This window comes from Crocodylus siamensis, chromosome 1 (assembly GCF_052110815.1).
Source record: "Crocodylus siamensis isolate JL-2025a chromosome 1, ASM5211081v1, whole genome shotgun sequence".
In the NCBI taxonomy this organism is placed as follows: domain Eukaryota; kingdom Metazoa; phylum Chordata; order Crocodylia; family Crocodylidae; genus Crocodylus; species Crocodylus siamensis.
In genome coordinates, this window is record NC_143395.1 from 417,290,163 (window position 1) to 417,316,128 (window position 25,966).

Sequence of the window (25,966 nt, forward strand, 5' to 3'; positions counted from 1 at the left end):
GGACCTCCAGGGGTCATCCAGTCCAACCCCCTGCTTCAGGCAAGATCATCCCTCTCCAGTCATTCTAGCTCTCCATTCATAGCTGCCAGCAATATTCTCTAGCTTTGCAGGTCTGAGGCTGCTCTGCCTTCTTCTAGTAATGTTTATGTTAAGAAAAAAAAGGATGATCCATTCTGTTGATGGCTAATTAAGTATTTATACAAAATGGAAAAAAATCAAATGAAAATATTGATTGGTTACAATGGAAAAAATATAAATAAAAATATTGAAAACTAATTGCTGCTTGCATCATTGAGATAATATAAGAAGCCAGAGAAATGAAGAGCTGATAGGCTTAGGAGTTTAAATATTAACAGCCTCTGTGAGATAAAGCAGTCTCTTTGCCTTTTAAAATATATTTGAAGAACAAGGCGACCTAGTCTTAGTTTCTAGGTGAGGGACACATCTACCCTATTTCAGCAAAAAAAAAATTGAGTTGAACAGCAGATGTTGGCAATTAGGGTAAGTGTCAAATCATGGCAGTTTTAAGGAGGATGCAAAAGCAGATGGCTTTGGGGAAGTTTATCAGGGGTGACCACCAGGATCTGGGGGAACATTTGTTCACCAGAGCGTCCCAAGGGATGACGAGGTTGAACGGTCATAAACTACTGTGAGACTGTTTCAGGCTGGACATAAGGAAGAATTTCTTTACTGTCCGAGCCCCCAAGGTCTGGAACAGTCTGCCATCGGAGGTGGTTCAAGCACCTACATTGAACACCTTCAAGAGCAAACTGGATGCTTATCTTGCTGGGATCCTATGACCCCAGCTGACTTCCTGCCCTTTGGGCAGGGGGCTGGACTTGATCTTCTGAGATCTCTTCCAGCCCTAACTGTCTATGAAATCTATGAAAAAGAGCCAAAAAAAAGAGGCTGTGATCAATGTGTGGAAATGCAGGGAGGAGAAGCACAAAGATGGAAGATGCCAGAGAAGAGAAAGAAGTGGGGTGGGAAGCAATGTGGCAAAACAGAAAGAGCAAGGAACAGCCTTGCTATATGGGAGGTAGGGCCTGAAACTCCACTTCCCTGGGAGTGGCAATTACCCATACGGTAAAAAGAAGTAGACATGACAGAAAGCATGTTTCAGATTGGTGCAGCCTCATTTCTACCCACAATATTAATATAAAAAAAACGCCAAATGCTGAAACTGTATTAAAAGGGTCATGACACTGACTGCAACCATATTTACTTGAATGTAAGACAGCTCTGATTATAAAATGCCCCCCTGCAATAATTAGATTCTGTATACTGAAATGTATACATTGGATATAATTTTCCAGGTATAGAATCTAATTATTGGAGGTCTACATTGAATCTGTCCCTATCTCGTGACTACAGCAGGGAAAAGAAATCTGGGGGTTAGATAGCCCCTTTGCCCTCTGTCCTCCAACTGCTTCCCCCTGCAGCCTCTTCCCCTTCTTACTCTCAGACCCTGCTCTCTCCAAGCACATTGAAGGGAGGAGCAAACCTGAAAAAACTAACCTCAAAATAAACTTATCTGTAGCAATTTGTAGATAGTACTCAGAGACTTAGTTCATCCAGAACTGATGAATTTTACCATTTTTTGAAACTGCTGGAAGTTTTAGCACAGGTCTTCCCATAAACACATTGTTAAATAGCACTTTGATATAGTACAAACTATGCACGATATTAGTCCGAAGCCAAAAGGCTGATGAGTTACCTTATAGTTCATCAGGATGGGCCCCAGCAACGTCAACAGCATTTCAAGCCATAGTGACCTCACAACTCAGCACTGCTCTGTACATGTGTATACTTCAGACACCCCCCAAAGGAGCCATAGGCTAATCAGCCTCCCACTCATGACTGCAACCGGATATCTGAAAGCACAAACTGTTTGCCTAATCGATTATGGTCTGAACTGTGCTGGAAGTTTCAAGGATCCTTTTTAAAGTAGCTGCTGGCAAGTATTCCACACAAAGTGACTGCTTACCATTGATCAGGGTGCTGACTTGAGAGACCAAGTGACTGGATTTTTCCAAAAGTTGGCATCCATCAGCATCCACCATCCTGGTCATGGATCCCTGCTGATCGCCATCCTGCCATTCCTGATTTCTGCTGGCTGTGCTGCCATAGCCGAGGTCAGGGAAAGATCTGGTTAACTTCTTGCTGAAATATCGTTGAATCTCATCCAGCTCGCTCAAGTTTTTTCTGCAACAAGTCACCAGAAATCAGAACCCCCCCCATAATTCTATGTGAAATGGATCTGTTTCTTATCATAATGACTTACAGGATGTATGTACTTGAGTAGAGGGGACTTGATTGCTCTCTATAAATAAATGAGGGGTTAAATAACCAGGACAGAGCCATTTCAGCCAAAACCTAATGTCAGCACAAAAACTAACAAGTAGAAACTGACAGTAACATGATTTAGGCAGGGTATTAGAGGGTTTCTAATCATCAGGAGATTAAGGTTCTGGCAAAAATGACTTAATGAGGACTCGATGATCTCCCGAGGTCCCTTCCAGCCCTAATGTCTATGAAATCTATGAAAATGAGCTTTGATAAATGTACAAATGGAATTATAGGAGCTGGCACTGCATGACAGCAGGGCACCTGATCTGGTGACCCAGGAGATCCCTTTCAGTCCCATGATGCTATGAATGATGAACTCTATTTTCCTAATGTTTAGAACTAGGCTGCAGAAATATAATCCAACCATGTAAGTCAGGTACAGACCAGTGCTATCGGGACTGAACCTTGCGCAGACAATATAGCTGCTACCCCAGGTCTGTTGCTTTTCACAGCTTTGCTAATGCATCTGAGTCTGAACTTTCAGCAGCCCTTTAACCTAGCCTTCACGTAGCTTTAAGTTATGCCATCAGCCTATTAACACCCAGTTCCTACATTTATTATTTGATTTGTAGTTTGTTTTTAAGCTTGATGCAAGAACTGCAAAGCTTCCAGCATTTCTTTCTCACTCTAAAGTCAACCACCACCCTAGTATCCGTGATGCTGCTTTACCTAAGGGCAGTAAGAAGTGAGGCCCGTGAAGAATGTGACAGAGAATCCAATCTTCCAGCCTGCTGTGCATTCCCTTCTGCTTGCTGTAACGATTCATGGAACCTGCGAACATTTTGCATGTGCTCTTCATGACGAGGTGTCCATGTCCCAGAAGGACTACGTCTGCTAAAAACAGGTATAGATTTATAAACAAACAATCCATTACATTTCTGCCTGCAATCTCTAACTATGATAAGTCAGCCTAGTGGACATAATAATAAAAAGAAATCTGTTAACAATCAGCCCTAGACATCCAATGGAAAATGCAGGTGTCAGCTTGTAATACCCAATTTGTGTCTGAAGAGGAAGTTGTTGAGATCAAGGTGAACCATAACATGCCGGTGCCTGTGCTCCTTGTAAAGAGCTAGGGACAGAGCTAATACAATCTTGCTAGGCCTGTTTGGACACAGACACAGAAGTGCTACCTTCTGCATCCTCTATAAAAAAGTGGGCTGTGAATTCATCCTCTCCCTTGCACAAGGCTTTTTGTAGCTCACAATTACTCTGTGAACAGCTGACAAAATGCCCCAAGGCATTTGTTTCCTGGAGACAGTAAACAGAAACAACTGTAGAACGTCTAGCAGAGCTGGCCTCAGGGCTGTGGAATATGGGCATACCTCATCGGCATGGAGCTGGTGAGGCATTACAGAATAGGAGATGATGCTGCAGGTGCACTATCCCTACTGTACATCATTCTAAACAAGGCAAAGAAAGCAAGAGCCAGTGTTGGCTGGGATACTACTGTCAATGGTAGAGGGACGTTAAAGAAAAAAAATCAGTAGGAAGCTTCCCTATAGATAATGGGAGGTGGAAAGGGAAGGATGTGGGAGATGGGGATGGTGGCAACACTGAGCCCTTCTCTCATCTCTTAAAATGCATCTGATAGAACATGGATAGGCAATTCCACAATCAGTCCTGTATACAACTCGTAGTCTGGAGGGAGTTTATTCTTCGCTAGGTCACTAGACCTGGAATTTAAGCTTGACTGGGTCAGGCAACATTCGCAAGCTCTGCAAATAGATGGATGTAATCCTTTTGCTTTGTTCTGAAAAGTCCCTTAAGTCCTCAATGTTCTCACCGCTCCTGAGCAGTAAAATCCCTGCCATCAAAGGAAGTGGCCAACAGCGGCTCAGAGGATCTTGGAACATCACTGGGAAATGCAGTGCACAAGGCCCTTGCCTGGAAGGAGAAGGGACTGTGCACAGGGATCTGTGAAAGCAAGGTTACAGGTAAGTTAAAGTCAGGCTTACTGGGTCAACAAGTGGGACAGACATTTAAGCTTCACAGAGCGTTCAGCATTTTCAAGTGCTGTCTGAGGACTGACTAATGGGACAGAGCCAATTTGAAAGCCACATCATTTAAAATCCACACCAAGCCAATTCATGCATGTTAGCCAGGAATACAGCAGATTCTGACACTAGCAAGGCAAGTTTGGGGGCTTTACGATCCCATCTTTCCCTTTAAATGAAGTCTCTCCTCCTTGCTGCTGTATGAAAGGTCCACCTAAACTAAATGATGGCCCAGGGAAAATGGTGAAAGTGAGTGCCTGCAATTTCTCACAGTGGGTGCTTTTTCACTGAGATTGCAATCTCTATGTGCAGAGGTGGTGTCTGTTATCTGTATGTGCAATGCCTGGCACAGAGGAGGCCTGAGAGCTAGATGCTACTGGAACATTAAAAACATTTCAAAATTGAGAATTCAAGAGTTCCTAGATTTCCTGTTCATTTTTTATTTTGTGATCTAGCAAATTTGCTGCTGTTTATTTAGGAACCTTCTTAGATTTGTGTCTGGAAAGAAAACAGAGTACATACTGCAGAGGTGGATGCTTTGGTCTGAATCCTGGCCTGCCTTTCTTCTTTGAGTTGAATTATACTTTCAAGAGGAGAAATAGCTACTTTCATCTGCCCTCTGCATTGTCCACTCAGGTCTGTAATATTGTACCATCCACAGACTAGCTGGAAACCAGAAAGCAGGGGAGAAAGATCCACAGATGCAAATCCTATCACTCGTTCAACATCTGTGGGAAAAGAATATAAAAGCAACCTTAGTTTTCACTGCCTGAAAAGCATGTATTTGCATCGATTAAGACCATTAATTACCTAACGCTGCAAATATACCTGGAACTAAATCTCTGAAAACTTATTATACAAGCAAACTACATGACAAATAGGCAAAGGCCAAGTTCAGATAAATATGAGTACGAGAACTATGGAGGATGCTATAACAGCTAGCCGCCAAAGTGGGTTTTAGGAGTGAAACAGAGGTGGGACATCTAGCAAAGTGGGAGACTGTTTCAGTGTAGGAGGCAGCATGAGTGAGGGCATAAACCCAAGACAGGAGGATCAGAAGGAAAAGACAGTAACCAAGGCAACAGTACAGGGATGACTAAAGGGAGAAATTGTAGTACAGACATAAAGTAGCAAGGTTACAAAAGGCCTCGAAGCTGAGAGTAAGGAGCTGGGATGTGATGTTCTTAAGAGATCAAAAGACAGTAAAGCACGGGAGAAGAGGTGCTGACATAGCTGCAAAAGTAGGACAGAAAGAGGACTTTTGAACAGAAGGCGGGAGACTGAGGCCATAAAGTAGGGTGGTTAAAAAGCAGAACAGAGAGATGCCTATGGTGTGGTGGCTTTAACAGTAATGAGACAGATCAAGCAAGAGACTGGCTAGGAGGAAGGGGAGGAGGATTAAATTGAAAGTCAGAAGTCTGCCTCATGGACAAGTTAGGGGAGTGGTTTACAGCGACAGTGAAAGAGGTTAGGAAAGCAGGATCAGGAAAAAAGCTGAATTTCAAACCCTGGACACCGAGGTTGAAAGGGAGGCCGTGCACCTAAACAGAGCAGTTTGAGGCATCTTGAGGATGAAAAACTCAGAGGAGGATGTTAACATGATGCATCTATTAAATATGTATTTTTGTTCAAAGCTACTGTAGCATTAAGGAAGTTATTAACAGAGCGCTGGAAATTCTCTCATGGCATCAGAGTCCAATCCCTTGCTATCAGAGGCAACTACATCATAATTACCTATTCAAATGTTGAAACTCCATTTTTTGCCTGCAAGACATAAAATTAAAATGCCTAGAGGTGGGGGGGGGGGTAGGAGTAGGGAGGAGAGGGAGACTAAAACACAGCATAACTCTACATCTTATTAAAGATTATGTAAAAATTACTATTCGTCTCACAAATTCTCTTCCCTTCCTGGCAGTAATTTACCAAATTTCTCAGACTTTAGGCTAAGAAAGTGTCACAGCATTTGGCAAACACCATCCCCAAAACATGCAAAAATGGTTTATATGAAGAGTGATCAGGCTAGAGGTAACAGAACGCATTAGTATTACAGGAACTGTTAGTTTCTTTCTCCAGTAGGAAGCCAGCTGAAGGGCTTTGCGAGATACCTTAGTAGCTCACGAAGGAATAAAAGAGTTTACAAAAACACCAGAAGTAATTAGGGCTGGGAGCATAAACTGGAGCTGCCAAATACTGATATTCATTAACTGCAGAGAGAATTGAAAAGGCAAAGGTGGGAGGCATTGCCAGTACAGAGGAGGATCAGAATCTCTCACTGAAATGGAAGACTTTGAGGACTGAAGCAACAGAAACACGATCAATTTGGCAGTACAAAATGCAAGGTCATATCTCTGAGGATTAATAAGAGCTTCAGCTACAAACTGAGGGCAGTTCAGCTGGAAGTGAGTGAGATACAAAATGACCTGGCTGATCTAGGGAGCACAGAACTGTGAGCTGTCAGCATGATACAGCCATGACAAAGGCAAATATGATCCTAGGAAGCACCAAGAGTTTTTTAAGTGAGGTGGGGAGAAGTGTTAATGCCACTGTACAAATTGCTGGCAAGGCCTCATCTGGAATCCTGTCAACCATGTTCAAAGAAAACTAATTGAAACTAGAGCAGGTGCACAGAAAAGCTACCAGAATCACCAGGTGAATGAAGACCCTAACATGAGAAGGAGAGATAAGACCTTGGCTTGCAAACTGAAAGTGGAGAGGGGATATGACTGCTATTTATAGAGGAGGAGATGGGAGAGTAAACACCTAAGAAGGGGAAAAACCGAGTATTTAAACTGAAGGATAACAAGCATAAATTGGCTGTGAAGGAATTTAGTTTGGAAATGAAAAGGAGGTTCCTAATCACTAGAGCAAGCAAATTCCAGAACGGTCTTCCAATCAGAGTCATGGAGAGGGGAAAATCCATTTAAACTAACCTAAGCTGGAGCTTGACTGAGTTATGAAAAAAGCTCATCAGACAAAGAACCTACAACGCGGTTCAAGGAGGACTTTTCCAGTCCTATAAAATAATTCTGAAACAGATGTACCGGGAACTGTTGCAGATCTCTACCTGGAGATATTTTCACAGTTAAATAGCCAATATATTTTGGTATCATTTCCCCTCTTTCCACCTCATCTGCTAAAGCCTGGTGTTCCTACAGCAGTTATCATCAGTAGCACCTAGGTCAGTAAAACTTTACAATGGCCTGAGGGTCTGTACTTGGGTGTTGGCAGGCACAATGCTCTTTCACTTCATCTGCGTGGTAACAACATAATGGACAGTATGCTTGTGAAATGAGTGATGAGAAAAACGAGTGAAGCAGAAGACACAGATACAAACTGCTTAAAGGGGGAAGAAAAGATCCTGGAATGTGTGGGCCACCTACTCTTCAGCTAACTTCGGAGTGAACAAATAATGTGAAAGAAAAGCAAGAAACTGACTCCTTTCCCAGGGAAGTCCAGCTACTGAAATCCTGTCAAAATTACCCAGAACGAACCAAATTTAACTAAAACGTGCCAGAAGCTTTTCACAGTTATGTACTGCCCTACCTTTGGGGAGAAAGGAAACAAAAGAGGTAGCTTGGTTAGTAGTGCCTTCCCCCTAGGATGAAGACACTAGCATCACTGACTTTCTTCAGTCTGCCTGCAATCAAATTTCTCACTGTCTGGGCTAAACAAAGGGATGGGCATAATAAATATTCTTTCCTGTATTGCACTATGCATATTTACCTGCTTTATGCCATACTTTAAAGACCAGGGTTTGCTGTGGATCCAGAAGAAGTTCTTTGGACAGTCTGTTAAGAACAAAATCATAATAGTTTGTTACAAAGAACAGGAAAATATGCCAGAAGCCAGAAGGGGCGGGGGGGAAATGTCTCTGGAGTTTCAGTAACATTGTGTTTATCAAATGCAAAGGTTTGCTGGCAGATGGGAAAGTCAGTGTATGCCCTTGAAAGAGTCTGGAATGCACCATTCTACATGGGCTTGGTATTTTTGCTTACCCTGGGAGGAAACTTTTGTCCCCTGCTCCTAAAGATTTTTAGATTAGGATACCAAAAATGATGAGAAACCAAGACAGCGCTGAAAAATAAAAGTACAGATCACAGCTCATGAAAACCAGGGTAACATTTTTAGGTGTCAACTGGTTTCTACAAAAATATCCAAAACAACAAAGTGACAAACATCCTGATTGACAAAGCACTGGGAAGGCACTTGCCACAAATCTAGGATTCAACTTGGGCCCTGAGCACAATACCTTTTGAGAATAAACTTGTAACTGCAGCTATCAGTGTCCTTCAGTGCTTTGTCTCTGCATTATACAAACAGCAGTCTGGCTGCTAAGAATTCTCTTGTGAAGTCAAGGCATAATTTTCCAGGCAGTATTCAAACAATGAGCGAGTGTTCAGCCTGCAAAACACCTTTGTATTGATTCAAGCTGACTTCATTAAGCAACGAAAACCCTGATGGCAGCAGCCTGAGGATTAATGCAAACATTTGGTTTCAAAACCTTTCAGAAGCCATGGGATCCCCACAACAGATTTATGCTGGCAGTTGTTATTTGTATTCTTATCGTGCTTAGGAATCTCCAGGTTTCATGACTCTAGCTCAGTGATTCTCAGCCCTGGAGTGCCTTAAGCTCCTTTCAAAGGTGCCACACAATGTTAGGTGTCCAAGCAGGATTCATGACATAAACCCAGAGACTTCCTATAGGAATCCACAGTGTTGGAAGCATTCTCACCTGCTGTCGGCTTTCTGAGTTCTTTGCAACAGAAAAATCAGTTTTGTTATTTTTCTGTACTTAAAAAAACAGTGAAAGCTAAGAGTTGGCATTTGTTGAGGGGTGCCTTGAGTCTAAAAAGGACGAGAACCACTGCTCTACCTGTTGTAAAGATGTATAACAAAGACATGAAAAGCACTACAAAAACATCTTTATCTACAAAAAGCTTTCAAATATTTATGACTTAATCCAATGAGGTAAATTAAAGTTTTCACAGCTTCATTTCACAGGTGGGGAAGCTAAGTAAGAAGTGATCTGCCCACAATCATAGCATTCCTGACTTCCTGCCCTCTCAAATGAATACACATCTGGCTGCCAAGTCCTTGTTTGAGGCACAAGAACATAACTTTCCTCAAACTCAATCCAAATACAAGTCCAACCCTGTTGCAAAACATATGAACGAGGATTTTCAACTGAGATAAGCTCAGTAAAGCCCTAATTGCTTTGAGGAGAAAGAGCCCATCTTTTAGCATACAAGATTGAAGAGGCTGCTTCTGGATTACAAGGGGTCTAGTTACTGGTGATGAAACAAAATGTAGAATTATAACAATTCGGTCCAGTGCTGAAGGGGCAACTCTAGTAAATGGACGCATTTATTTCATGTCTGGCCACTGGCTGGCAGACTGGGTGCATGGTAATGAAAGTGTCTGCTTTTACATGCCAGGTTACCCACCTTGCTTGCTGCTGGAAGTCCCATACTGGTGAGTCTGTATTTTCTATTACTGTGGTCATGACTGGAGTATCTGCATTGGCAACAGCAAACGATACGTAGCTGCTGGGTGTTGTTACCCCACGTTCAGTGATAGGACTCCCTAAAAGAGAGAGAATTACATTTACAGTAACAAAGACTAGCGATGAGTTCAGAACACCACAAGTGTTTTGTGAACAGCAGAACAAGCTAGCAGAGCCTTGGGTACTCGATAATGCAATACCATGGCACTCTTATATAGATAGCCCTTGTCATTTGTAGTTCTGAATATGTTTTGTGACACAGGTGAGGGTCATTATCTCCGGCTTACAGAGAGAGAGAAACTGAGGCACAGGGAGAGGAGAACTTATTTCCCCAAGATCAGCTAAAAAGTCAGTGGCAAAAATCAGGAATAAAACCCAGGTCTCCCAAGTTACCATCCAGTACCTAACTCACTAGGCCACACTGCCTCTTTGCTAGGCACAAGGGCAAACATCACATGGCATGAATGTAACTATACAAAACTACAAAGACTGTTAAGTGGAGAATTGGCCCCAGAGCCAGCCCTAAATTTTGCTGCCACTCACCAGCTCCAATTGTGACAAATGCATTTTTTAGCTGCTCATTTAGTTGCTCAGCCAAAAACTGTTCCCAGTCTGAGTGGATGATAAAGGGTTAACACTAGACTGCCCCTCCTGCTTGCTGCCTGAGAGAGAAACTGGAAACCGTACTGCAGTAGTGTCTCCATGCTTCTATTCCAGCAAAGGAGTGTGGGGGAAAGTGACATCCAGTTTCCCTACTTAAGACACACAAGTTTACAGGGCTGATTTTTGGGGGGGCAAAGGTGCATGTAGTATGCAAGTGAACATGGTATTAGTATGAGACATCACTCTAAAAGTAACACCAAACTGAGATCAAGGGCAATATCTTTATTGCCTCACTGACTCCAGATAAGAGTCTGCCAGATTTTTTTATTTCTTCCCTTACCATAGCAACATCTTGGGATCTGAAAGAATCTGGATTCTAGTTAACTGATGATTCAAAATTCTTCCAAATAACCTCTGCTCTCAGCTGCGACAGTGCAACAACCTCTTATCAATGACATTTTGTGGGGTAATGAAGAGGTGGAAATGGCCACGTAGTTAGAAATGAACGACTTATTCTGTTGATAATATTCAAGGCAAAGTCTTCCCTGGCTCATCTCCAACTGTCCTATTGCTGATCAAATACGCTCCCGTGTGTCACTACTTGGAACGTCTCCTGTCTGGGCTGAAATAAGGAAACATGCCCCACCTGACAAACAATGGTAAGGTACTAATGATATATAGCAACTAGTGGGAATTGTGTTTCACAAACATTACCTAACCCTGTTTGTATCTCAAAATATATGGTGAGGCAGGGTAAAGAGTTATTCCCATTTATAGATAAAAAATTGGGGCACAGAGGGCATGTCTACATGTGCATTTACTGTGCAGTAACTTACTGCACAGTAAGCGGATTTAGGCTGGCGCCTACACATTCAGGTGTTAAAGTGCAGTAATGATGTTTGGACTGACTTGGAAGTAAAGTTAGTCCCAAGTCAGTCTGCACACTGTTACTGCGCAGTAACGCATCTACATGTGCGTTACTGTGCAGTAACTAATTGGGCATAAATTTGCTATCTGTGTGATGCCAGTAGCAAATTTACATCCAAGTTGGTGTAAGTCATCATAGTTACTGCGCAGTACAGGCATGTGCATGTAGACTTAGGTTCAGCGCAGTAAATGTTCACATGTATATGTGCCCAGATAGAAAATAATGTCTGCACTGGTCATTTCCTCCAAACATCCCCCTTTCTACCTTGAGGCCAGTTTCCAGGTTGGCAGCACCCGAGGGGAGGTCCTGCCTGAGATCAGAGGCTGCCAGCAATTTGTTTTTGCCACAGTGTCCTTTAGACATGCTTTCAGCAGGAACAGCACCCATGGGAAATTTTGGGGGAGGGAAAAACAGTCTAGTGCAGACAAGGCCCAAGTGGTTTGCTCAAGACACCGCAGCCTACATCACAGCAAGGAATAGAGCATTTAGGCTACTGTCTTTACCACGAGAAAAAAATGCAGGTCCCAACTGGTCTCTCTTGAACAACGTCAAACAGGATTGTAAAAGCTTCAGGTTTTAGTGTTAGCTCACAATAAACCTATATAAGCATCCAGCTGAGTTACCAGACAACATGCATTGTGCAATGCAGGTGTGAAAGCTTTGTGACACTAGCTATAAGATGATTATTATGACTTGCCCAAACAGTTTGCAGTTGGAAAGGCAAATACTTCCTTCTATTTTTTTTAAATAATTAGGGAAAAGTCTGGTGAGAACAAAGATAAAGTAATCAGTTACTTGCTCAGTTTGGCCTTGGAGGTGTATAATTGGCATTCACAGTGAAAAGCAAGGTCATATCCTGGGATGCATCTAGACACTTCCCAAAAATCCAGTCATGGAATATCAAGGAAAACACTGGATGAAAGGTGTTATACACTACCTGACCACCTGCATTGAATTATATTGTAAAATTAAGTCTCCAATGAATTGTGTACTTTGGGATGGTCCTTTGGGGCGGGGGATGCCCACACGCTTCTAGTGTTCTCTCTAATTTGCAACACTTCCTCAAGGCCTGGCACCAGGGTGAGCTCTTACACTGCATCAACACAGCAAGTGTTGTAGCCCTACTTTACCATGGTGGAGCTCTGTTATGCTGTAGCCATGAGGGACAATGTAGTAGAAAGAGGACTCTGGTATTTTTCCCGCTGCACTGTCTGGGGCTACAAATAAGACACTGCATTTGTCCCAGGATAAACCATTTTATCCCAGAAGAAAGCACAGTCATTCAGATGTCCTAGTCCATTGTCCCAGGATAAATCCTAAACAAATCATGGGATAAGAAATACTAACAATTTATCCCAGAAGATCACAAAGTGCGCCTGAATGGTTATCCTGGAATTCGTGAAGTCAATGGCAGACAATGGATGTGCATTCAGCTGCTGATTAGAGGGGTTGTGTATGTACATGCCAATCCCAGGATATTTCTGTTCTGGGAAAAACACAGGCACAACTTGTCTAGGGACAAATACAACACCCGTTCCTAGCCTGAGTGTCCATGGAGCTGGTCCGGGGGTGCGTTATACTATGCACTTTGCTAAGAGAAAAAGGAGGCTGGGCTGGGATCCTGTTATGAATGACCCCTTCCTCCCCCATTTTACATCAGCCACAGAGGTTGTGATAGATCACTTCCTCCCCTCCACTTGCTGGAGACTGTGCATGCTATGTTTTTAGCATCCCAACAAATCCCTGTTCAGCAAGGGAGTGGCCAAGACCAGGGGTTAGACTGGAGTATTTCTTTCTTCCTCTTTTTTTTTTTTTTTTTAAATCCAAGCTTAGCTCCTGCTTCCTTGTCTTCCCTAGTCCTTCAGTTCTCTCTCAACAGGAACAAGCCTTGCAATGTTACCTGACTGTGCCTGTCCACTGCATCCACACTGAAGAGGATGGTCGCTTTATATTAATTAAGACATGGTACCCTGGGCTCCTGACAAGCTCAGCACCCCATCCTGACAAGATCAGCACTACATACCCAGTAGACAAAGGGTACTGTGCATGTCCTCCAAAGAAAAGCTGACCCTGCAGCAGAGTATAGCTTTTGCTAGAGCACTTGCAGTGAAGGATTGGGAAGAAGACACCCTTAGTTTCAGGTCATGCAGAAGCCACTGACTATCATGTGTTGTGTCAGGGTTGATGGTACTTTTACTAAGAGGTTAAATTATGGATTTGTATGGGCTGGACGGATAGGGATGATCCTGCCTCAGGCAGGGGGTTGGATTAGGTGACCTCTGGAGCTTCCTTCCAGTCTTACTCTCTATGATAGCAAGAAGGCAAGTAACCGCTACACTACATCCTAGATTTTAAATTACTTCAATAACATTAAATATATTATAATTCCACCACATTTACTAAAATGCCAGTGTTGGATTATATGTTCTGGCAAGAACTATGCCTGCAAATTCCAAAAAGGTTGCTTTTTCCCCCGTAAGCAAGATATCTTACAGAGTTCAGTCTGCACAACCCACCTACAGTTTAACTGGGCCTTGCAGACTTTGCTAGGCTTGTTAAGATTGTGGATGGCACAGCCCGACTACAATATGCAATTAGATCAGCTGGCAAACCTGTCCAAACTGGCAGACTACTGTAACAAGGGGGTAGCCAGCTATCTCCTCACATGTAGGGGCAAAGTTGAGTAAAATACCTGACAGCTTTGGCAGACTAGTAAAGCTAGTGCTATTTTTTTTTTTTTGTCTTGAGCTTGCTTTATTCTAAAAGCTAAACCTCTACAGCAGACAAGAAATGTCACATGGTAAGCAAACAGCCACAAGCCAATGGGAGGCCTACTGGGCACCTGTACGTGTGCAGAGAGGCTGCTCCGACATGCTGTAATTACAACGCATCAGAGCAGACTCGATTAACAGAGTTTGCTGGAGTGTGGTAATTGCCATGCTCCAGCAGACTCCAGCGTCACATGTATCAGCATCCCCACACTGAAAAGTGGCGGCAGGGGTACATTCAACGAGCTTTAGTTACAGTGCCCCCGCTGCCATGTTTTAGTGCAGGGATACTGATGCACGTGATGCTCTAGGTGCTAAAGTCAGAGTGGCCCTTGGAGCCACTCTAATTAAAGTGCCTCTCCCCTCCGCCACTGCCAGAGCATGTCTATAAATGCCCATTGAGGCTAGTGTAGTTTGGCATTAGCCCAGCAAATCCCCTGGTCTGAATTCTCTGCAGAAATTGCAAAAGAGGAATTGGTTTAATTGTACTTTGTAAAGCAAGGTTTGAAGGTCCACTGGGAAAAAAAGGAGCTGAGGAACAAGACAAGAAACAAGACTGGATGGTTCAGGAAACTGAGACTAGGATACAAAAGTGTTAACGTGAGCTGCTACTAGTGCATATAAGGGCAAGACTGGTAGTGCTTGATAATCTGATAGGAGCCTGGAGTCCTAGAGAGTTGGGATCGAGATATCCAAGTGGATAGCTCTCCAGATCACCAGAAGCCACCAAAAGGTGCAAAGCCCTGCCAGAAAGGGCCAAGAACATGAAACCCTACTCCTGTTCTTCCACATCATCATTGAGGCCTACGAATGGGGTCATGTGGAACAGTTTGCATTGCAGCTGTTCCACGAACAGGGAATTTTAGACTTCAAGCCTCACAATCCAGCATCCTTTCATGAACACTAAGATTGATTTGAAAAATACAGACCCAGAGAGGAAGCCAGGTAATAAATATTCCCTGGGAATATCAGGAGTGCATCATAACACAAGAGGAACCTGGCATTAGGGACATCTGGAAGTGTTCAAGAGAAGACTGGACAGACACTTCGCTGAGATCATTTGATCTCAGAAGTATTCCTACCCAGAGCAGGGGGCTTGGACTCGATGATCTTTCGAGGTCCCTTCCAGCCCTTCATTTCTGATTCTTTTGGTCCTCCTTTCTATGATTAGTAGGCTAGTAACAGCTGACTGAAGTGACACCAGCAATTCTGAAGTTATACAAAGGACTTTCCTCTGTTACTGCAAGAGGTAACAAGACCGTTACATACAAGCTGGAGAAAATATTTTTCACGTATTTTTTCAGTACTTTGTAGAATGTTACGGCCAATTAATTTCAGTGACTTTCCATCCTTACAGAAATTAGCCAGTTTCTTTGTATGGGCTTCTCTCAGGCACAGAGGAATAGACATTTAAAATTGGAAAATGCAACTATAAAATCAGAGGTATAGGTTGGTCATGTTGGTCTAAAGACACGGGCAGACAAAGTTCTTTGGGTAAATCAGATATCTTTTAGTAGACCAACTTTGGTCTACTAAAAGATATCTGATTTACCCAAAGAACTATAAAATCATAAACTTGTCCCCAAACTCTTTTAACAATTGTTTAATTCAGTGTTCCTTTAACATTCCAAAAGGTGTCACTCTGAAGGTACTGGACTGCAAGATTTATTCATTCTCTCACCTATAAAAATCAAGGTTAATGCTTCTTTATGCAGATAAAAATTCCCCCTGAAGTAGATACGGAGCAAATAGTTCCCTATACTCACCATCACCCCAACTTTTTGGGGGTGTATGAACAGTACACAACAATTCCATCTTAAAACTTAACACAAGGAAAACATTGTGCAACACTGTCAAAATGCTTTCAGTAGGACAAAGCATTGTAGCAAGTTCCTGGACATAGAGATAATGAACTTGAGAAGTTGTTCATTGAGGAGATCAGCGTGTACCATCAATATTTATACTTCAAGCAGTTTGTCAGCCACCACGCTGTTCTTTGCTTTTGTGCTAAATTATCAGCATGCCTGCAAACAGAGGAGGAGTAATCACTCCTATCAGTTGATCTAAACTATGAAACAGCAGGTCTTAACTGTGACATTTCCAGGAAAAGCTTCAAAGAGTTGCCTCAGATAACCCTGACTGCACAATTCTCCCTCACAGTACCCATTTTATGTATTATGTGTATCCCTGTAAGGCCTAACAGCCCCAGTCAGAATAATGGCCCTGTTGTTGAACACACAGACTGGCCTAGATGCACAGCAAGGAAGGTGTCCAAGAATGGTTTGGTCAGCATCCTTTTGTCTGTGAGAGACAGTGGATATTGCATAGGCTGTAAAAAAAAAAAATGCATGTACAGAAAATGGTTTCCAGTCTTTCTGGGCTCATCAAGCATCCCCCCCAAATCTGGTGCCAGCCCGGCTTTTCCAATTGAACTGCATCCTTGCTTTGGGAACTGTTGCTTTAAGGGGCTGGTTCTGTCCTTAAACAGTTTCCTTTACAGACTCCAGTGGCGAGAACAGCAGAAGGCTTAAAAGAATTAAAACCCCAGCAAATGCATCGTGTTAGGTGTGCCCCAAGAGCCAGATGCAATCTCACTAAAAGGTAGTATTTTTAATACACGTTTCCCTCGATTTATGCGGATTCGCTCTTATGCAATGACTCTTTTGTGCCTGAAATTAATTATACGAGAGGTAAATTTGCATATATGTGATTGACATAGGCCTGGAGAAGGCCGCATAAATCGAATTTGCATAAAATGAACCTACTTTATACAGTAATGTAAGAAATTGGGATAGGCTCCCCGGTTGGCTGCTCCTGGGGTTGGCTGGGGTGAGTGTGGACAAGTGGAGCCCTGGGTGGTGTGGGCGCAGCACTCCCCCTAGCCCTGGCTGAAGCAGTTTGGGGTATGGTGCAGCCCAGAGGTGGCAAGCAGGCACCATTCACCACTCCCAGGGCTGCAGCAGGGGCAGGCAGCTGCCTGCAGCCGGATGAGAGCACTCTGGGGCCGGCAGCTGCTGCAGGCTCAGGGGCTCCAGGCTCTTCCTGGCACTCTGCCTGTCTCCATCTCCACCTCAGCTGCAGCAGCCCTGGGAGCTGCCGGCGCCAGCTGCCTGCACCAGGGCATAGTGCAGCCCAGCGGCTACAGGGAGCTGGCATCAGCTGCTCCTGGGACAGCTGCAGCAGGAGCTGAGATAAGTGGGGACAGGCAGAGCCCCGGGGAGTTCGGGGCACAGTGCAGCCCAGTGGCTGCTGGCAGCTGGTTCCAGCAGCTCCTGGGGCCACTTCAGCTGGGCCTCAGGTGAGTGCTGTGCCCTGCACTGCCCAGGGCTCCGCTTGTCTGCAGTCACCCCAGCAGGCCTCAGGAGCAGCAGACAAGGGAACCTATCCCTATTTCTTACATTATAAAGTAGGTATGCTTTATGCAAATTCGATTTATGTGGCGTTCTCCAGGAACGCATGTACCGCATAAATCAAAGGAAATCTGCATGTTGAAAATCAACAGATGGAAATAAATTGAAGTGCAAGTGCTAGGTGCCCATCAGCAAGAGCGCTAAATAACATTCTCATTTTTACAAGGATGGAAACTGAGCAACTTGCTCAAGGCTGCAGCAAGTTCATTCTGCTCTTACAGTGCCCTCATCACCATGTTGCCTGGCCAGTCCTGCTCCTAGTCCTGTATAACTATCTTAGCTTCAGGAGTAGGCAAAAAGCTGAAAATTTTAAGTCTGAAAGAACATCTATCAACACTGATTAGCATCAAAGGCTGGGTGAATAAACTAATAGTCTGATATCAGAATTTGGGAAATCCTGTTACACTGATGATGCTTTAGCTCCACAACCCAAACAGTGTTATCCATTTTGCTTAGGCAGTATGAGCAGGGTAGAGAATCTCACTTTTTGGCTGTTATGCACCAACATAGTGACCCATGGAAAATATTCCTGTTATTTAATTTTTTTAAATTTTTTTTTTAAATGTACCAGACATTCTAATGAGCAGGCACTGGAGAAAAAACCGCTTACCTTTTAAGCTTAAGTGCATTGCCCTTTCCACAAGGACAGAGACCATAAAGGTGTTTTCCTGATGCACCGTTGGAATTTCCTCAACCGGTTTTCCATTCGGTTTTTCTGAGCTTGCAAAGTCCAGTTTCCGACTGTGATTTCCCAAGGCTGGCTGATCTGTTTTGGGAACTCTCTCCGTGCCTTCGTCTTCACTCTGACTGTCTTCTTCTGCACAGTGAAGTCCACTACCAGCAGTAACACAGGCAGGAGTGGAAGTGAGTGCGATGTGAACTCGGACAGCAGCTCCTGACAAGTTTGATGCGTTACGCCGGAACAGCGGATAAATACCTACACCAGGATTTATAAACAGTTAGGACAAGCAAAACGGAGCTCTTTCCAACAGGCACTGTACAAGGGGCAAGGATATATCTTCAGCTCAGCAGGGTGGATCTCAACAGATCACTTAGTGGGCTGTCAACAACAGGTAATACCCATTTGTAAAGGGCAAGAAGTGTGCATCCTAGGAAAGTTAATTCTTCACTTTCAACAACAACTGAAATAAACACCCTAACACGGCAAATTTCCCTCAACTTCACGTGAACTCCAAAAATCAGAGACAATGTGTGATTTTTTACTTCAGTTCCTAGTCTTCTGCCCACTACACATGAGCATCGGCAAATTATGATTAATCAACTGGTTCAGAAGATTCGACTGTAAGTCAGTCAGCTCAGCCACCAGGTACCAAGAATAAGAAACTAAACAGACCCAAAAATTGCAAGGTCCTTCCATATGGCCTAGCTCTTTGTCCTATACACTTGCAGGTACTACTGCCTGCCTATGGTATCTCACTCTAGCCAGCAGCTCCTTTTCCTTCTACTGTCATGCTTTATCATTAATATTAGGCTCTGCAGTTGAGATTGATTTATCAGTCTGCCGACACCAACTTCTCACCTCATTACTACCCGCAAGCAAGTATATTTTGTTTCCTGCTTGTCTAACTCATGAAGCTTCAATTCTGACATTAGTATTTCAACTGGATTCATCTTTTCAAAACAAGCTGAACCAAAGGAGAAAGGACAAGCAGCTGTAACTGGCTTAAGACTGGGCTGTCTAACTGGTGGCCTGCAGGCTGCCCCTGAAGAGTTAGCATGTGGCTCATGTGCTCCCACCTGGCTGCTACTCCTGTCCTATCCCCGCAGTCAGGCTGCGTGCACAGCAAAGAAGGGAGCCAAGCTACCCGCACTGCATGTGGGTGGCATGTGGGGCCAGGAGAAGGGTGGGTGGTGCTGCATGCATGATGGGTGAGGGGTGTCTGGAAGATGGACAGCCCTGGTTTAAGATGGCTGAGGTTAAACCAGCTAAAAAGAATTAAGAAAAAGGAATTAAAAAAAGAGACATGAAATGCTTTTCATTGGCTTACCGCTAACCGTCAGAGTTCTCCTCGTTCTCTCTGAGAGTGCTGTAAGGTCCACATAGGCAGACCCAATGAGGCGATCTGTATCTAGGGGTCTTTCAACACCAGGCTCTTTTCCATAAGCCCGCCACACTTGGATTTCTAACCTCTCCTCTCTGAAGTACCACAGCAGCGGTTGGCTCCTTGTCAGCTCAGCCTCATGTGTGTTTTTGAATACTGCTGTAAGCTGTTTTTCATCTTCAGTTACTTTTGGCCTTCTAAGGGAAGTCCACATGGCTTCTTGATCATACAGCTTGTACCTGAGATAGCAGTAGGTGCTTTTGTTTATGTGTGTCTGGCCCGCAAGTAACATACTGTGGATGGGCAGCCACACTCGAGGAGTAGAAACGGTCACAGTGGCAGGGTTTTTGCTCAACTGCCATTCATCACTATCATCCAGACTGTCTTCTTGGTTTTCCTCCCCATTCCAGGCCAAAAGCTTAGCAGCCTCCACAACACGTTCTCTGTCGTCATGATGAGCAAAGGTAACAGAAACTTCTAGCCCTCCCACTATGGTCTGCATAATGTTTGTGCATTGGGAAGGCACCAAATCCTCAGGAAGAGTCACCGGGCACCATCCTGTAATACCTTCGTGGCAGAAAAGCAGTTATTAAACACCCTTATTCAACCTTTCAGAAACACCAGTAGGAAAAAGTGATTTGTTCCCCTTCCCAGCTATTGGCCCAAGACAAAACTTAGAAGAGTTTACATCTGGTGAAAACACATGGTTAACTTAAGTTAGAAATACTAGGCAAGGGCAAATTATTGGACCTTTAAAAATATCACACTATCACAATTATCACTGTAATTGATTTTCCGCTCCATTAGTGATAAGTGTTTATAAGCAAATGCAACACAAAACACTAATTATATGGTGTTTGGATTCCCAGCTTCCAGATGGTATACAAGCTGTTTTTCCCCACCATTAAATTCTAGGTTTTGAGAAAGTCTCTATTGTTGAGGGGGAAGTGGAAGCCAGCTAGATGGTAAGCTAGCTCATCATGACTTTAAGGCTTGACAGTTTACAGCTTGCCATGACAAGTGGTTAATCTATCTGACTGGAAAGCTAGCCATCATAGGGATAAGTATGTATTTCTAGCTGGGGGATTTCACAATCAGCCACTGGACCCTGGCTGAGTTCACAAGCCCTGAACTGCAGAACACTCATTTTTAAATTGGCGGGGTAGCTAATACTTAGCTCTGACATTCAAATATTAAGGAGCCGGTTCAACTACAAAGCTTCACTGCTGGAGAACTGATTTTTCCAGTAACCACTTATGTCCAACAAGTTCTTCTAGTTAATAAAAGGTGACTGGTTCTTTGCCTGACTTCTGGAGGTTCAGTAGGATCTGTCTCAAACGAATTCATAATCTCACCAAAGAACTCATCCCACACTAAGCATGAATCTAACTAGCAGAGCAGCTATTGAGCACATACCTCAAATCCTCCTATGATCTCCAGTTAAAAATCCCTTATAATACACATTTAAGTACAAGAGACCTAATATTTACAAGAGAACTTTAGCTTCAGGTGAGAAAAAAATTTATAAACCCAATATAAGCAATGTATTTTACACAGGAAATATCAGCAATATGACAATTTTACCTGATCTCTTCACCAACAGGTCTTTGGTCGGAACCCTGACTATTCCAAGCAGGTAGTCCCTTGATGCTTGACTTTTCATTACATCGGTGGCTGCAAAAATCAAAATATCGAGAGATGTTAAACCATAAAGGATTTAAAAAGCGCACAGGTGATTTATAACGTATGAATCAACTCCTAGTGAGAATGCTGTTGTTTTATATTAAAGATCTAGGATGCCATTTTGGGATGAGCTTTCCACCATGAAAATTGGTAAAAGCCCAGCTAGGAGGCCCAATACACATCTAACTAACTTTAGAGAGAAAAGAGCAGTATAAATAAATATTGAGTGTATATTGTCCATGTATATTCTCTCCTACAAGACATGTGCTCCAACACAGCTGAATTTTGGGAGCGTTCTAGGAAGTACTATTAAACATTAAAATAAAGTATAGAGTGGCAGTGCTGTCCATAACTGCTCAATTATTTTAACATGTTCCTGAAAGTTGATTTTTTTCCTGCTACTGAAGGCTGATGCCATCTTTCATTAAACTGTATTTTTAGAATATTCTACTACATAATGTACCTAAAAAAAGGCTTGAAGATGTATCTCAGCAAATGGGCAGACGAGAACCTCATGGTGTTTAACACGGATAAATGCAAGGTTCTCCACCTTGGGAGGAAAAACCTGCAGCACCCTTATAGGCTCGGCAGTGCTACGTTGGTTAGCACTACAGAAGAAAAGAGACTTGGGGGTCATCATTGACCACAAGATGAACGCGAGCCTCCAATGCGATGCTGCGGCTAGTAAAGCGACCAAAATGCTGGCGTGCATCCATAGATGCTTCTCGAGCAAATCCCGGGACGTCATTCTCCCCTTGTACTTGGCCTTGGTGAGGCCACAGATGGAGTACTGCATCCAGTTTTGGGCTCCACAATTCAAAAAGGATGTGGAGAAGCTTGAGAGAGTCCAGAGGAGAGCATGATCAGAGGTCAGGAAAACAGATCTTACGATGACACGCTGAGAGCCACGGGACTCTTTAGCCTGGAAAAGCGCAGGCTCAGGGGTGATCTGATGGCCACCTATAAGTTTATCAGGGATGACCACCAGGATCTGGGGGAACGTCTGTTCACCAGAGCGCCCCATGGGATGACGAGGTCGAACGGTCACAAACTCTTGCAAGACCGTTTCAGGCTGGACATAAGGAAGAATTTCTTTACTGTCCAAGCCCCCAAGGTCTGGAACAGTCTGCCAGCAGAGGTGGTTCAAGCACCTACATTGAACACCTTCAAGAGTAAATTGGATGCTTATCTTGCTGGGATCCTTGATCCCAGCTGACTTCCTGCCCTTTGGGCAGGGGGCTGGACTCAATAATCTCCCGAGGTCCCTTCCAGCCCTAATGTCTATGAAATCTATGAAATCTATTAAAGCAATAGGAACAGCTACCAACAGAAAAGCTGCATTTTAACTTATTGGTGCCTTAATCAAGTTCAAGAGGAAAAAAAATCAATTAATCCATCTGAACAATATGTGAAAAAATTACTCTTAGAATCAGAGATGTAGGGCTGGGAGGGACCTCCAGAAGTCACCTGGCTCAACCCCCTACCATCCCTATCCAAATCATCCTATACAAATCCATAATCTAACCACTTAGTAAAACTACCATCAATCCTGACACAACACCAGACATCACACTCTAACCTGCCACAGGTAAAGCAGGGAGATCATGACAACCAACATCCTGTTTCTGGAAAAGGTTGCTGATATATGTTCAAGAGATTCCCAGGTGAAGGTTCACATTTACCACCGTAGAGGAAAGCAAAACCCCCCAAGGTCTGTGCCAGTATGACCATGGAGTAAATGTGGTGATCGGTCTGATCCTGAGCAGAGGGACAACGCCTTCTAAGTCAGGGACCTCCAAGGTCCCTGTGTGGCAAACCCCGGTCTCCTTCCTCAGACAAACCTGAAACCTTCTTTATCAAGAACTTACCATCCCAGGCTGTGATTTCATATTTCAAGCTAAGAAAAGTCAGACTTGTTCATTATTTCAGTGGGAGACCTCAAAAGAAAACTTTGGGGATTGTAGGATATAATGCTGATGCCTCAGAGGTTTCCCTTTATGATGAGTACTAATATTTCAGTACTTCAAAGAGATGGTGGGGGGTTATTGATTAGAGAAGCTGAGGTGCCAGCGATAGCCAGATTTAATTTTAGAGTGTGCAATGGATTAATTGCAAGGCTTTATGCCTCATTTAATATCACTGAACCTCGGTTATCTCATCTATAAAATGGCGCCAATAACATTCACATTCCTTTAGAAGGAGCTTTGACATCCTCTGATGAAAGATGCTCTAAGTGCAAAGTAGTATTAACTGTGCTGATTTCTTTTGGATCAGATGTAATATTCACATGCTGATCACCTGGGATCACTGAAATTTCCTTACCACTTGTTATAGGGGCATCAGTAGCCTCAGGACCTCAGCTGATTTATCAGGTAAATGTAGTCACCAGCTTCGTGAACACACGTGGTGCCCTAAGCTAGAAAGTGATCGTGTCAATAGCACCATTGGCAACTGCAGCACCAGCGAGGACTTGCAGTCCCTTGTTGTTTACCTGACTCAGTGCTCTGGTGGTAGATGGAGAAGATGATCTCTGCAGACTGCAGGAGTTCCCCCAGTGAACATGCCTCCCCGCTGCTTCTCTGAATGACGAGATTACAAGGCAGCTCGACGTGGTGTTCAAACTCTGGGCAGAATGTGCGTGCCACGGTCCGTGTGGTGCGCCGCTCCCCCACCGGTAAGAAGGAAAGGTGCATAGAGACATAAGCATTAACTCCCACTTCTGCACTGTACTGGACTGAAGGGTACTTTTCTGCCACCGCTCTGCATTTAACAAGACAAAAGGAGGAAAATAATGGATTTCATACACATGAAGTATTTAGGAAAAACAAAAGCATGTGTGCATGTTGCTGACTGAAGGATTAATTTAAGCTCCTGCTGCACAGAGATGAGATGGAACAAACTGTGGAGTCAATCTACATTCCCTAGTCTCATCTACAGAGACATTTGAGGAGACATCTCCCATCTTTGGTCTAGTGCCAGAGAAGCTCCACTGTTAACAGTAAAGGTTGGAGGTCTTGCCCTTGACTGCTTGCTGACATTTCTTATCTTTTGTTATACAGACTTACTGTAGCTGTTATACAAAATGGTGGCACGGATTTCCACAATTACCAGTATCCAAGTAAAGATAGTACTTGGCATATCTGAAACTCAGGTCCATGGGGAGTGCCGAAATATTCCCTATTATAAAAGCAGCAGTAGGATCATTCTTCAAAGCAGAGAACTACTTTAAGCTATTACCATTCTTTGATCAGCACAGATAAGGAAAAGGAGGTTATACTGGTATAGAGAGCCACTCACAAGCAGTACAACTCTGTGTATCTAAAGGAGTCTCACTATGGAACGTTTGAGATGACTGGTTTCCCTGCCACCCCCCAGGACAGTGATTTTTATCTGATGGGACCTGATTGAACACCACTGAAGAAAATGAGTCTTTTTGTGTGTACCAATCATGCTCTGATTGAACTAAGTTGGATCAGGAGCCCAGCAGTGCTGCTCAGAGAAGAGGCCAGCAGACTGCTCAGGGGTGACCTGGCAGCTTTCCAGCACTTGGGGAGATTGCTCTGTATGCTGTAATCCTCTTTCTAATACAGAGGTGGGCAATTACTTGGACTGGAGGGCCACTTAGGCAGTTCTGGTGAGCTGTTGTAGGCCAGGGGGAAAGGGGAGGTGCTGACTCAGTGCAGTGGGGGCAGGGTTGCTGACTCTTCCTGGCACAGCGGGTCCCAGGCAGGTCTCCATGGAGACCCTGCCCACCCACCTGCCCCCTCTGGCACCCCTGGCAGTGGGTATGGGATAGATGAGCAGCAGGGGCCAGTTCCAGCAACAACAGTGGCAACAGCAGCCATAAAGAGCAGTTGCTGCTGGGGATGCTGGGAAACTGAGTCTGGCCACCCAGCCTTGCTGCATGCCTGGGGCAAGGGGAGTGGCCGCATGTGTCATGGCCCAGGCTGCCCCCCACACCTGGGCTGGGCAGGCCAAAGGGACCCACCATTGGCCAGATAAAATCCCTTGGTGGGCTGGATCCCTCTAATACAGGTTACAAGGGTGGGCGGATGAGAATAGGATGGCATTCAACACCGACAAGTGCAAAGTGATGCACCTGGGGAAGAACAACCGGCACCATACCTACAGGTTGGGGAACTCCCTTCTTGTCAGTACAGAGGTGGAAAAGGATCTTGGAGTTGTTATTGACTCCAAGATGAACATGGGCTGGCAGTGTGGGGATGCGGTCAGAAAGGCCAACCTTGTCATGCATCCACAGATGCATCTCAAGCAGGTCCAAGGAGATCCTTCCCCTCTATGCGGCACTGGTCAGGCAGCAGCTGGAGTACTGCGTCCAGTTCTGGGCGCCGCACTTCAGGAGAGATGTGGACAACATGGAGAGGGTCCAGAGAAGGCCACTCACATAATCAGGGGGCAGCAGGGCAGGCCCTATGAGGAGAGGCTATCTGACCTGAACCTGTTCAGCCTCCACAAGAGAAGGCTGAGGGGGATCTAGTGGCCCGTTACAAACTAGTCAGGGGGGACCAGCAGGCACTGGGGGAGTCCCTGTTCTCCTGAGCACCGCCAGGAGTGACCAGGAATAACCGTCACAAGCTGGCAGAGGGTAGATTTAGGCTAGACAGCAGGAGGTGCGACTTCACCGTCAGGGTGGCTAGGATT

General features: G+C 44.2%; 1 protein-coding gene across 6 annotated transcripts in view; it reads right to left on the reverse strand.

Annotated features, from left to right (window-relative positions):
- The window catches only part of C2CD3 (C2 domain containing 3 centriole elongation regulator), a 77,600-nt gene that overhangs the window by 22,432 nt on the left and 29,202 nt on the right, over positions 1-25,966 (reverse strand). For 3 of the 6 annotated variants that reach the window (XM_090030809.1, XM_090030807.1, XM_090030805.1), the window contains exons 20-29: positions 23,796-24,064; positions 21,206-21,295; positions 19,568-20,188; positions 18,169-18,495; positions 9,791-9,929; positions 8,070-8,134; positions 4,869-5,074; positions 4,136-4,266; positions 3,019-3,183; positions 1,988-2,205 (exon numbers count right to left, since the gene is read on the reverse strand). In XM_090030809.1, coding sequence (XP_089886935.1) covers positions 1,988-2,205; positions 3,019-3,183; positions 4,136-4,266; positions 4,869-5,074; positions 8,070-8,134; positions 9,791-9,929; positions 18,169-18,495; positions 19,568-20,188; positions 21,206-21,295; positions 23,796-24,064 — 2,231 coding nt within the window. Of the gene's footprint in view, positions 1-1,717; positions 1,888-1,987; positions 2,206-3,018; positions 3,184-4,135; positions 4,267-4,868; positions 5,075-8,069; positions 8,135-9,790; positions 9,930-18,168; positions 18,496-19,567; positions 20,189-21,205; positions 21,296-23,795; positions 24,065-25,966 lie in introns of those variants that run through there. The other 3 variants (XM_090030811.1, XM_090030808.1, XM_090030806.1) reach the window with 3 other exon arrangements.